Source organism: Pholcus phalangioides, unplaced genomic scaffold (assembly GCF_987345545.1).
Source record: "Pholcus phalangioides strain wild (caught in Gottingen) unplaced genomic scaffold, Ppha-v1.0 ptg000009l_1, whole genome shotgun sequence".
Taxonomy (NCBI): Eukaryota; Metazoa; Arthropoda; class Arachnida; order Araneae; family Pholcidae; genus Pholcus; species Pholcus phalangioides.
Genome location: NW_028301602.1, coordinates 17,044,327 through 17,058,581, shown reverse-complemented (window position 1 = coordinate 17,058,581; position 14,255 = coordinate 17,044,327). Strand labels below are relative to the sequence as shown.

The window sequence follows — 14,255 nt, the reverse complement described above, 5'->3', positions numbered from 1 at the left end:
CCCAGGGCCGGATTAACCATTAAGCAAAATAAGCACGTGCTTAGGGCATCAAGAGAAAAGGGGCACCACAAAAAGTTGAAAAATTTTTTTTTGTTTTATTATGGGCAATTTTTTTTCCAGCATTAAGCACCCGGCAAAAAATCCTAAAATTTCCGATTAATTGTATAGTTGAAGATATTCATCAAAAGGATGGCGCAAATACAGAAAAACTGATAATATTGCAAACTAGAGATCACGTTACTGCGTTAATGCTGAGTTTTTGGATGAAGATCTCATGCAATTTCTATGAAGTTAGCTTGAGCTATTTTAACAGCATCACTGGGCCCGTTGGCAAACTGATTTTTCTGAGTGGGGGGCCTCTCTACCAGCTAAAAATTCTTACCTACCAATATGCATACTAACTCTCGTAAATTGTAAACAAATCTACACACATTAATAAAATGTATCATTATCATTCTCAACCAATATGATAAATACTAACTAAATCAATACAAAAATGACGAATTTAAGAGTAAGCCAAGTTCTACAGAATAAGGACGTCAACTTAAAAATGCTCGTCTTTGAGTCATTGGCGGAATTGACTTGGAAGTCGGGGGGGGGGGGGGGGCACGTTCATTATTTCTGGGGGGGGCACGATGATGATGATGATGTCAATTCATATATACATATATACGAATAATAATCAGTCGACTCCTTTGACGCTGGGGGGGGGGGGGGCACGCCCCCCGTATCTCCGCCAGTGCTTTGAGTCATTAGTGGATCGACTGCATGGTTTTAGGGGTTTCATCTTAAAGTTAATTATTATTACCTGTGCGAGACGGCGCACCAGTAAAATAACCCCGAAAACTCGCTGCTGTGCTCCCAGACAGATGCAATGCGTCAAGAATTGCCTTCTGGCTGTCCAGGGGTTAGGGAGCTATCCTCTGATTGTGCACAAGTCTGGGTTCGAATCCCGGTTGTTCGATGTCCACTAACAAATTTCCTGGACAAATCCTAGGAGTGCGTGAGGATCACGTTTAAAAAAAGGAATCACGGGTTTCTCTGTGGATCATTCAGTCTCCAGTACACTTTCAGTTGTTGCATAAAAATATTATTATTATTATTTTTTTTTTTGCATCCGCATAGGCTACACAGCCTACAGCCAAGCCACCGTTTTGTGGTTCGATCTAGAACTCCTAGAATATAGGCATGAAGACGCTTTAGTTTGATTTACTGTAAAAGTAAAAGAAATGCTAACAGATTGCAATTCGAAAATGCATCTGACCATTTGATCATTTTTGTCGCACCACGGTCATTTTATGCACACGAGGGCTAATTAGACCGGGACCTACAATTATATAACCCCTCAATGGGGGACTCCTTGAGGTAGCAATTTTTTCCTGCGGTCTTGTCGCCGTTTTTTTTTGTTGTACCCCTGTACTCATAGGAAAGTTTTCTGACAAGGACGAATCCCCCGGGTATCGAACTCGCGACACCTCTAAACATCCTTTGGTACTTTAGGCGAGTATCTCACCGACCGGTCCCCCGAAAATGCATCTGAAAAGAACAGGTACCCAATGATTATGGTTCACCAAAATAATGTAATATCGGCCACGTGATAAGATTCAGTAGTTGTTACGTTTGAAGCCACTTTGTGAAATCCTAACAAGCAGTTGATGGGAGAAAATTCCTTGAAATGTTTTTTTTTTAATATTTTGAAAAAAAAGTATTTTAAAAGAATTTAAGGTCTGCCTTTTTTGGGAATTTCGGGAAAAAAATTCAACAAAAACTTCCAAAAATGTCCCAAAAATAAACAAGAATGATCCAAGAGATATTATCAATGATTTTGTATTTGTATTTGTATTTATTTGTATTTGCAAGTTGAAAGTCTCCCCCCCCCCCTTTTTTTTCCATGTCCATGCTCAAAAATATTCAAATCATAATTCTCTGCCTTAAATTAGTTACTTCTGAAATACAGAATTTCATTTAATTTTGTTGTTTTTCTTCCTTAGAGATTCGATATCGAGTAATATATATACTTTTATATACGGGGGGGGGGGGGGGGGGGGGGGGCGTCTCAAGAGCATCATGGGCCCCCGGGCCAATTGGTTTTCCTGAAGCCCTACCTCCTAAATTCTAGAAAATTTCAACCGAATATCATTTTTGTGAGGCCTATCTTCTCCTGAGGCCCCCGGGCCGTGCCCGGGTGGACCCATGCGTTAAGACGGCACTGGAGGGGGGGGGCACCAATACCATTCAAGTGTTTAGGGCCTTCACAAACATTTTAATCCTGCCCTTGTTTTGGCTCAGGGTACCCCCCCCCCCTCCCCGAATTCGTTGCGACGACCCTTTCAGTGTGTCGAATGCACAGCATTGTGCTATTGAATATCTGGAAAAAATGTCTCGCAATTTCTCTACATATTACAGTACAGATTTCCCAGTGGACAGAGCTCCTGAACGATTTATTTTTCTTTTTTAAATTTAATGGTCTTCGTATGTAAAGTAGGCATTTTCTCAAGATGCTCGGAGGGCCACAGATTGAAGACCCCCGGACCCACAATATTTCATTACAATTTCTACGCTACACAAAGTGAAAATAATTGATCGTTCATAATTATCGGAAAGAGGAAAAAAAAAAAAAAACATATGGCCCGCGGGGGGATCGAACCCACGACCTTCGCGTTATTAGCACGACGCTCTAACCGACTGAGCTAGCGGGCCACGTTCTGCATTGGGATTGTTATAATATATAAAAAAATTATGTTCTATCAAAATATTTTTTTTGCTTATAATTTTTTTTTATAAATCCAATGAATTCTCTTTCACGTTCGTAACATACCACAGTGTTCCCACCATAAAATTTTATCTTTTTATAGCTTGTGACTTTCTTGATGGCGCCATCTATATTTAAATTTTGTCTACTAAATCTGACCTGCCATATGCAGGATGACATACATCCCATATTTTCCGGGACAGTCTTGGTTTTACTCTTTTCACTGACCATCCCGACTTTTACAAAAAATGTCCCGGTTTCTCACGTAATTTCAAAGAAGTTTGCTTCCCTTCTTATTCTTCAAATCAACGATTAAAATTATCTTCCCACCACAGAACTGACATTACGATACGACTATAAACAAAAATATTCGTCTAGAACCGAGCGGTTCTCAACCGGTGCTCCGCAGAGGCTCCTCGGCCGCTCGAGGAAAAATTTAAAAAAACAGTAAATTTGGGGGAAAAAAAACCCTAAATATTTTTGAATAATAGAAATAAAATCAGTTACTTTGATAAATAAATTAAAAATAGGACTAAAGGGCTGCGCCATCGAAATTGTGTACCAGAAAGGGCTCCACGAGTCAAAAAGAAGGTTGAAAACCGCTGGTCCATGGGCGGAGATACGGGATCGTGCCACCCCCAGCGTCAAACGTGGAGTCGATTGATATAATGTATATATGAGCTGACATCATCATCGTGCCCCCCCCAGTAATAATGACCTTACCCCCCCCCCCCAGACTTCCAAGTCAATCCCCGCCTATGCGCTGGTCTAGAATATTTGTCAGGTACTTTTTTTTCTTTTTAATTCACTGTAATTTGTAGAGACATTTGTGTGCAATTAAGTAGCACTTCTTACTTTTGGAATCATTTTTTGGGATAATTGGCCATGTCCCGTATTTTCCCGTAAGGAGAGGCCCTTATACCTAGTGTGATCATACGTCCCGTATTTCCCGGAACAGTCCCGCTTTTTTTTTCTTTTTTTGGCTGTCCCGACTTTTTTGCCAAAAGTGTCCCGGTTTTTCCCGTTTTTTACATGACGCCTTCTTCGATTTTTATTCTTTATTGAAGTCAAAGATTGAAATTTTCTCCATCTCATAAATTATATTAATAGTTACAACTATAAATAAGAACATTAATCTCCCACATTTGTCTTGTTGAACGTTTTAATACGTAGAATTCATTTTAATCCACTGCAATTTGCAGTAACGCTTCGTTTCCGGCCATTGCGATTTTCCGTAATTTCAGCAATATTTGGCAACTTTGTACACTTTTGGCGATGTTCATGGCGATAATTGGTGATGTCCCGTATTTTCCCGTATTTCTCTCGAGGAAATATGGTCAGCCTATTTATTAGGGTGTATTTACTACACCCTACCTATCGGGCTACTTATATACCGTATTTTTCTCGAGCAAATATGGTCAGACGACTTAGTCAAGTATGACGCTATACCAAGAGTAATGACCTTTTTTTCTCTCTCGGTCCCCCTCCCCCCTTCCCGGGAGTTTTATCACCACATTGTACATCTGAATGCGTTTGTTGAGGGAAAAAACCTAAAACACATTTCTTATTACATTAACATTTATACTGTACTTTAACATAACATTACTCATATACTTACACTTATTATTTACTCATTACTTATACATTATACTTTAAACACAACACATAACGTTTTTACTTTAAATATTATATGTATCTCGGCCCTTAACTTTTCATAGTTAGTGTGCATATAAATGTATTAAATCACCAAAATTTATCTATAATAAGTGTATATTTTCAGTAGTTTTTTCTATTAGGGGTCATTCAAGTATTACGTCAGCATCGGGGGGGGGGGGATTTCGGATTTGCTGACTTTTGATGACAGGGGGGGGGGGGGGTTTGAAGGTTGCTTACGTCATCAACCACCCCTTTTTGAAGATATGAAATATTCTAAGCTGCTGACGAAATTTTGCTGACGGGAGGGAGGGGGTCAGTGTTTTGCTGACAAAGGGGGGGGGGGAAGGGGTCAAAAATGGCTGAAAATCTGCTTACGTAATACTTGAATGGGGCCCCTTAATCGCATTGCACTAATATTTTTAAGAAGATTACTTTAACTTTTTATTCTTCGAATTTCATCAAATTTCTTAAATTTTTCGTATCTGAGTATGCGTGAAAATATAAATTGTACGCATATTTTTACGCTTTTGAATGCATGTGTTAATTTCTTGCGCATACTTTTTTAGTTTTACTGCATATGTTTTTCTTTTCTTTCAGGTTAGGCCATGTTTCAGTGCTTTTAATATGGATATTTTTTTTTTCATTTTTGTACATATTTTTCTTTATCAGGGTCACTTCAGCATTTTAAAATGCATATATATTTTTTTGATTTCACGTATTTTTTTTCAGTATGCATGCCCTTTAGGGCATATTAAAGAATTTCTAAGGCATAACTTTTATTTTATGCATGCTTCGACATTTTTAAATGCATATTTTCACAATTTTCATGGGGGGTTTTTTTGAATTTTTCAGCACTGAAATGCATATGTATATTTTTAAAATTCTTGCGTGTACTTTTCATTTTTGATGCCATACTTCTACTCGTGACATAAGATGGGTTTTTCTCCATTTTTCGCATATATTTTTGATTTCATGGTGTATTTGTAATGACCATGTACTGTACACATGATGTATATCCCGACATTTTTCTCAGTGCATATTTCAGTTTTTTTAGTGCATATTTCAGTTTTTTTTAGTGCATATTTCAGTTTTTTTTAGTGCATATTTCAGCTTTTCAGTGCATATTTCAGCGTTATTTAGTGCACATTTCAGCGTTTTTTTAGTACATATTTTCGTGTTTTTAGTGCATATTTTGCCACTTTTCAGTGCATATAATCCGGGCTCTTGTGGTGGGAAAACTATGGCTGGCCAAAAAGTTACATCAGGTCCGCCAAACATGTTTCGAAAAAAGTATCAATACACAAACGTAAACGAGAAAAGTATCAATACACAAAACAAATAGCTAAGCTAACCATATTTCCTTCATAAAAATAAGGGAAACAGAAAATCGGGTACCATACATTATATCACAAATTATTGCGAAAAAGCCATAAAAAAAATATAAAAAAAACTGCCGTAGGCAAGTAAAGTTGTCAATTACAGTCATAAAAATTGTCAAAAGCAAGTAAATTTGCCAACTATCGCTCAAGTTGTGTAAAAATCGCCAGTGGTGGGAAGTAGAGAGAGCTTTCACAAGACGCGCGCAATGGGTGAAAATTTATAGTTCACCAGAGAAACATACTGAGAAATTGAATTTTCTTTGGATGTTATGCCGAAACTAACATTTGGAAAGAAAAGTAATTTGTCCAGACATCTCTCAAAAGTGATTTGGAGATGTCTGTCCTCCAGGAGAGGAGATGTCCTCTCCTGGAGGACAGACATCTCCTCCCGAGGAGACAAATCACTTTTCTTTCCAAGTATTAGTTTCGGCGTAAGATACAGAAAATTCAATTTCTCAAAAACGCATATGTTTGACAAATATGTGAGATGAATATGTTTATACGTAGGGTTACCAACCGTCTCCCTTTAGGAGGGCATGTCCTCCCTATTTTGATGCCGTTTTAAGCGTCCTCCTACGATTCGGAAAATTCGCCCTTTTATCCTCTTTTTCAGGTTGCCAGAATAATTTTTCTTTTTTTCTGAGGAAAACTTTTTCTCCACTTTGAAACATATACATCTCTTCATTGATGTGAGTGGTTTTGTGTTTTTTTCCTACCCCTCATTCACCAATAGCCGTCGAAATTCCCAGAATTTTTTCCTGTTTTTGCTTTTTTTTAGCGGTTCTGTTTTAGAGTTCGGAAAAATTATTGTTGTGGCTGGTTTTATTGGCCGGAATAATGGCACCATGTTTGCGAAAATTTGGATTAGTGACGTCACTGAGGTTGTGTGTAGAACTCCTTAATACTTTGTATATGAAGGCGTCTTAGTTGTGTGCGTAGGCGTCCTCCTTTCTCAGTTTTCGAATTTGGTAACCATATTTATGACGTGATAAGTATGAGTAAGTAATGGAAAAAGATCTTAATTCTCGATTTTTCAAAAGTTCAAGTAAGGCTCATTGAAAATAAGGGAGAAAAATGGAAAATTTTATTTAAAAAGTTGGAATGAGACCAAAATATTACAGAAATGTCCCATAAAATACAGACAAGTTTCTGTCCCGCGAGTGACAGAAATACTGCATATCTGGTCCGCGGACTGAAAAGTTTTCTCACCACTGTCTTAGGGGAGAATGAATTTATGTATTCACCCCTATTTTTTCAACCTGTAATCCACGGACCCCCGGGAATCCGTGAGTACTTCGCAAGGGGTCCACGGGATTATTTTAATTTACTATCATTGCATGAATAACATATTTTGTGCCGTGTAATTCTAATTTATACAATTGTTATATGAAAATTATAAAAAACAATAAAATTTTGATTTTATAGGCTGGGGGTGCACATGGCCCTCCACATCCTGAAGCAGGGCCCATAGACTGGGATCTTACGTGGACCCCCCCCCCCTCCCCCTTCCCAAGCCAGACTTTAAACGGGCCTTTCAATGGTTAATTTACAGTGTGGAAAAAAATGATGAGAGTCGTCCCTGGTGCCAGGGTTAGAGTCCTGTCAGCCCCACCCTTGTAGGAGTCACGGCCCTGCATACTGCAATAGATTTCCTAGGCTAGTGTCTCAAGTGCCCCTCATTGAGAATTTATAGTGTAAAACCTGGGACCCCGGGTTGAAGCCCTGTCAGCCTCCCACCCTTGCGAAAACAACTTCGAAATGGACCTTCTGATGTTATAGGTTGGGGGATCCATAACATCAAAAAGGTTAGGAATCATAGGTGTACGCAGGATTTCCTCTCAGGGGTGGTGAGAGGATTCAAAATGTTTTTTCCTTCTGAAGGGAAAGGGATTGCGTTTTTTTTGTTTTTTGCAAAATAACACTCTGCTCAAGGAGGGAATTAACCATTACCTCCTTTCCTGCGTACGCAAGGGCGTAGCCGGGGGGGGGGGGTCTGGTCCCCCCCGAAATGGGAGAAAATGACCGAAAAAAGGGAAAAAGATGGCCAAATTTATTGTTCTGTCACTTTGGTCCCCCCCCCCCCCGAACGAAATTTCTGGCTACGCCCCTGTGCGTACGCCAATGTTGGGAACACAGGTATAGAGATGGTGTACTTTTACATGAAAAAGTTTTCGCTTATTTGCTTAATTGGTACACTCCAAAGAGCCAATGTGTGTAAAGCCATATACAGATCTCTAAAAATCAATAACAAAATTCTTAATTCTGACCGTAGCGTCTGATTTGGTCAGAAGCATTGTTAATTTATCCGTTAAGCAACCTGTGGGAAAGTGTCACTTTAATTCTGACGGAGACCACTCAGTGTCAATGAGATTTTACGGTGGTGCTTTTTTATTTCATTTTCCCCCGAAGACGGCACCCATCGCGTGTCGAATTGTACGTAAGGGACTTCTTGAAAACCTTTTATTTGCGATTTTCGTTGTGTACTATGAGGTTGGAACGTTAGTGGAGACAAAGTTTGACATAAACTAGTAGTTCATTTCTGTTGTAAGATGAGACTGATATGACGTAAGCACAGGCACTGAACACTACCAGTGAACAGTTGAAAAAAAAAATATATATCCCAGCGTAGCAGTTGCGGCATAACGTTTCTTTTGAATAATCAGTAATCTCTGGAGCAACAAGCATTAACCATACTTTTGATTAGTGACCATGTGACCAGCAACAGTTGAATATAAAAACGATACGCATGATTTTGTTACAGTTCGGTGCCCGTGACTCCACGGCATGGGAACGGATCCAACATCCCAATCGCAAGGACATACTCGGACGGCAGCATCAGGCGGAAATCTAAAAAGCAGCGTATCAATGCGGACAGCCAACAGAGTAAGCAAAACACTCGCACAACACCTCTTTTTTTTTTATTACCCTCTGGTCGAGTAGTATAGAAAAGTTTATATCCCTCTTTCCTCTTGCAATAAATTTGGCCTATATCTCCTCAAACCAGACAAATTAATCAACATCGAATTAGATAAATAACCGTGACATTACCTAGATAAAAATTATCTCCTGACTGAAGGAAGAACAAGAATAACTCGTAAAAATTTGCTTCAGAGAAGTCTGAGACATTTCTATAGCAGGCAACTAAAATATCTTGTGGGACCATCCCTTGGGTCAGGATAACCTCGACAGTTTTGTAATCCAAGACTCATGAGAGAGAAAGATTGAATAACCGTTCCCCTTCAATATACTGTACTAAAGAATCGCTTTTCCATATAAGAATGGAATATAATTATCTGGAAATAAGGACGGTTTTCTAACGTCAACGTCTGACTTTCCGCTACCTTTTATATTCATGTATATGTTACTGCCGAAGCTTGAAATTGACAAATGTGCGAATTTTTGGCTTTGGACAACCAGTTCGCGAAGTGGCTGGTGATCCCTGGCCAAAGGCAGGAAATAAAAGCATGATTCCGGGTCATCGCCAAGTTGCCGTATTGTTCGTGACAGTTATGCACACGTTAGCTTGGCTACTCTAACGATCAAAGGAATCTTAATATCAATGTCTCAAATAATATAAGTGTTTACGCCGGTATCAAGTTTTATGAAAGTTCTTTTCTAAAACTTGAAAAATGCCACTACTAAGCGTATCGGTTACATTTGAGCGAGTGTATGCAATAGGCTTAGGCCGGGATTACACTATAAAAGTTTGATCAAAGATCTTTTCTAAAAACAACCAATAAGCCTATTAGATACATGTACATTCACTTGAATGTAAGCGATACGCTTACTAGTTGCATTTTTCAAGTTTTAGAAAAGAATTTTTATACAAATTTTATACTTTAATCCCGGCCCAAATCTTTTGTATCATTTACTATCATATCATGCTTCCATCGTATATCATCACGTTTTAATATTAATTATTTTGTGTTGTTTTTTAAGAATTATACTATCGGAGTACTAGTCAGACGGATTTAGTGGCGGTCGTCCCATAACCGCGAATGTTACGAGAAGGGGGGGGGGGGGAGGGAACGTAGGGATAGACCACAGCTCTCACTATAGGGATTATTGTTATATTTGCCTCACAAGATACTAATCATATCGTAGTCACGATTTTTGTATTCACGCGGTAACCATTTTTTGTTTTCAAAATTTGACAAAAAAAAAAAAACTATTAGGCTATATAGTTAATATCTGCTATAGTTTATATTTTAGCTCGTCACAGTGCAGTCTTAACACATGGATCCGACCGGGCACGGCCCTGGGGCCTCACAAAAATGAGATATAGTTGAAATTTTCGAGGAGTGTGAACGTAAATTTGCCTTTCAGGGCCTCAGAAAAATCACTAGGCCCGAGGGCTCATGGTGCTCTTAAGACGGCCCTATCGTCACGTGGAGCTAATCCAATACATCACACATTGGTGATGAAAAAAAAATGGATGTGGTGCCTACCGGACCGTTTACACCCTCTGATCGTGTTTACACCAGCACATCGAACATTCGCCAGGGATCTCCAGAACTCCGCGAATTGGCTGGCCAAAGCTCGAATCATTTCTGAAAATCGGACTTCGGCCAAACTCTCGGCTATTTCGCTAATCGGGCTTTGATGGTAATATATACAAGTATATTACTGGAAATAAATATCTCTCTCGTAATATTATGTAAATTTAAACGCGTTCAGCTCATAAAATTTACGAGTATTTATGTATGTACTTTTAAAAAGCATTTCAGTGCCTACAAAAAAATTAATCTCAAAATTTTTTTTCTCTCATTTCAGAATTGTCAAAGAGCATGCCTCTTCTTCATGAAGTAAGGACTATAGTATATTATTTCTGCATGCACTTGCATAAAAACTATATAGGCAATGTTTATAACTATTAAAACTGGTGAGACTCACTAGTTTTATGTTGAATCTGCGTGATGGCTTTCCACAAGGAAAAACTAGGAGTCACTTTAATAATTTCTGGATTATTGACAGTCATATTATAATCAAACCCCTTTATAACAAGCTTCAAAGGATCAAAAATTTGGTTCACTACATCCGATCTAGTGATGGAATATATTAACACTACAAAAAATGCATTGGGACTAGGGAGTTAATATCATTATATTGAATTTTCATTGCATTTTAAATAGTACAATAAGGTACGAGGAGCAGTATATATACTTGTTCTATTTTTAAATATTTTCGTATGTCAAAGTCTCGTTAAAATAACTGGACAAATACATTCATGCTGATACAAAGCTAAGCCGGCTTATGATGAACCTTTGGATATATCCTATGAAAAAAAGTTTTTGTCCCATAGGACAGTGATTTTCAACTTTTGGAAGCCCGCGGCCCGGTTTCATTCATTTTTATAAGTGGAAGGCCCGGTGAAACACATGATTAATGAAACGTGAATAGGAAACAGCAGATCAATCGTGGCCTGGTATGATGTCGCGGCCCGGCGGTTGAGAAACACTGCCATAGGATGTTCTCTTATACGAGTTTTATAACGATACATTTCTCCGATCCTTTGAGTATTGTTATATAGGAGACTTTCACTGTATTTAAAACTAAGAAAATTTATCTTTGAGTAAATTTATGGATGCTGTAATAAGGTAATCCTTTGACAACTCTGTGAAGTTTATTTTCCGAAGAGATTTTTTCTCTTTTTTCTATATTGCTGTCATAGGAGAGCGACTTTGGGAAATATAATCTAAATGGACAACTAGACAGCTATAAATCTGATTCGCTGCAAGCACAACATGAAGCTAAAGGTCAGTTTAGTGTGAACTTTATACCATACTTTCCAAATATCAAATTTTATACAACTCAAATTTTCTCATCAACTCTAAGCCTAATGAAAAATTTTCCTGTAAAATCAAACATGACTATTCGTACAATTTTGACAAAATATATCCTTCAACTCAAAGAATGAAGTGCAAATAAAGTGGTGGTGGTGGTTTCCCCCCCCCCCCGAAGACAATATTTTATGCAATAAGCACAGCATAATTAACGACAGATATGAATTTAAAATTTTCCAATGCATGGCAAAGTTTATAATATTAAGTGTATAACACAGGGCTTGACAAATCACAAAAAATCTAGACAGCAGAAATTTTTTTGATGAACCTTTTTTTTGAGAAAAACAGGTCGAAAATAATGTTTCCACCTTTTCAGGACATAGCAACCTCCCTTCCATGTTGGTAGATATAGAAATATTATTAATTACAAAAGTTTTGCGTGTTGTTCCGACTCCAATTAAGTAACCACACAAAAAAAAAAATTTTACACTCCAATCGCAATTTTATAGCCGACATGGCACCTAGGATTTATCAAGCCCTAGTATAGTGTAAAGCCATAAAAACATTTTTAAGGGAAAATCAAACTAATTGTTTATCTGAATAACACAGATGAAAAAATCACCCATTTTCCCATTGTTTTTTTTTTCCTAATCCAACACAAATTGATGAGAGGTTTCTTATAATATGGCTAGTATTGGTAGATATTTATGTCGTCTGTTTCATAAATGTGACTATCCTAGCAGTATCATTAAAACTTTGAATTGCTAAGACATTTTTCCTATTCCAGACCTTTATGCTAAAGGATAATTTCTATGATGACATTGAATTTTTCTCTTAGTGACAAATGGACAAGCGGCCAAAGATTTGAAACTTCCAACCATAATCTTCTCTTCTTCCACTCCCGATCTGAAATCTTCAATAGAAGAAACTCCGTTCCAACAAGATGTGTTTGCATCCACGTCCTATCTTCCCGGTATTCCAATTGTTCCTAAACTGTCAGAAAACCAGGGAAGACTCGTGGACAGAAGCAATTTAAGACTACCACTTCTACAATTGCCAGTCAAATGCAAATGCTTCATACATCCACACCATGCCTTAGATACAAGGAGGACTAAATCGGCCACAGACTGTGTCGCTGACATACAATTCTTATCTGAAGAAGAAATGACTAAACTAACGAAAAGAGCACTGGAAAAGAAAAACCGAGTTTCACACAGTTGTGATGAAGCAGAGCCTTGCAACCACCCATTCAAATACAAAGCCCTGAGGACACAAACTCTCAAAAGACTTCAAAAAATTCATAAAAATGTTGATCATAAAGATGCCATCACCTTCCATGTTGATCACAATTGTGAAAGAAACACATTTAAATTACCTACAAATGAACTTGAAGAGAACAAAAAATGGCAAGTTGTTTTTACTATTGCCAAATCGGGAGACAAAAGCAGCATATCAGCATCAAAAGGGACAAAATCTTAGCCGAATCAAATGTCTGCTTCACTGCCTATTGACATTATATTTGATATTACAGAATTTTTGGTACATATATGAACACTGGCTTGCATAACAACCCTTTGGAACAAAAGTTGATCTACCCTCAACATTCTTTTCCATAGCTATCCACCTTCGCTAAACAAGTCATTGCCGTTGATGAATTATCAAAAGAATCTTGCACAGATTCCCATAATTTTTCCATGTTTTTATAACATGAAAATGAGTCAAAGCCATGATTAAAATGTGAAGACACTCCAATTTATGTCATTACAAGGTGTAACAAACTGTTAAAAATAGTGATACCTTAGCTAACAAACGGTGGGACCTCGAGACGCAAGTCTGTCACTATGACCGCTCGACCACCACAGCGGCTCTGATTAGCATTGCATCAGAGAAAGGCAAATATTAGAAGCAAAATATTTGCTAATGACTTAAGCCACACAAGCTTGACATCAATATGGCCCTGGCTTGATAATTAACATCAAGATCCAGACATTACAGAAGATTATCTTTTCAGTCTGGATACTTAAGAAAAATGAGCTGACCTCATCACATGGAAAGGCCCACTAACCTGACTGGGTCGTGTAAATAACGAAAGCAATTTTTTTTTATCAAACATCTTCCCGTAAATTTGTTGGTCAGTCTCTTTCAAGTGCTTATTGTTTTATAAAATTTATCTTTAAATTTTAAACAGCATTCTGAACAAATAAAAATTTCATAGAGAAAACCTATACTTCAGCTAATGAATGATTCTGGGGAATAAATTATCTTTAATATAAGCCAAGGTATCACTAGCTTTTTCCCCCCTATTCCGTTGAGATATTTTTCATAATTGTCTGTTCCTCCGTTATGCAACTCATGATTATTACAAATTCCTTCAAAAATACCACATAAAACAAACAAAAGTATGTATACATGTGTATATTTCAACTGTATATGCATTACATATTCGCTACATACTGATGATTAGTGTAAATTCATGTCAATATTTTTAATAAAAAGTATTTTTTACAAATGAATAAACCGTCTCTGTGGTTAAGAAATAGCTTGTATGAAAGTTCATATTTCCAACACAAAGTACACAATTAAAATACATTAAGAAACTAATATTTGATTCATTTCCAAATGATTTGAAAATGTTAATTGCCAATTTTTAAGTATTCAAAACTTATTTTTATCGCCAGATTTTAT

At 37.5% G+C, this 14,255-nt stretch overlaps 1 protein-coding gene and 1 non-coding gene across 2 annotated transcripts in view; one reads left to right on the top strand and one right to left on the bottom strand.

Annotated features, from left to right (window-relative positions):
- The window catches only part of LOC149082139 (uncharacterized), a 75,661-nt gene extending 62,286 nt beyond the window's left edge, over nt 1–13,375 (top strand). The window contains exons 12-15 of the mRNA XM_089236552.1: nt 8,549–8,670; nt 10,561–10,592; nt 11,459–11,543; nt 12,409–13,375. Of these exons, the coding sequence (XP_089092678.1) occupies nt 8,549–8,670; nt 10,561–10,592; nt 11,459–11,543; nt 12,409–13,049 (880 nt within the window). The 3' untranslated portion in view covers nt 13,050–13,375. The remainder of the gene's footprint in view (nt 1–8,548; nt 8,671–10,560; nt 10,593–11,458; nt 11,544–12,408) is intronic.
- Nucleotides 2,627–2,700, bottom strand: TRNAI-AAU (transfer RNA isoleucine (anticodon AAU)). The gene has a single exon. It is a non-coding gene; the product is annotated as a tRNA-Ile (tRNA).
- Nucleotides 13,376–14,255: the final 880 nt, after the last annotated feature.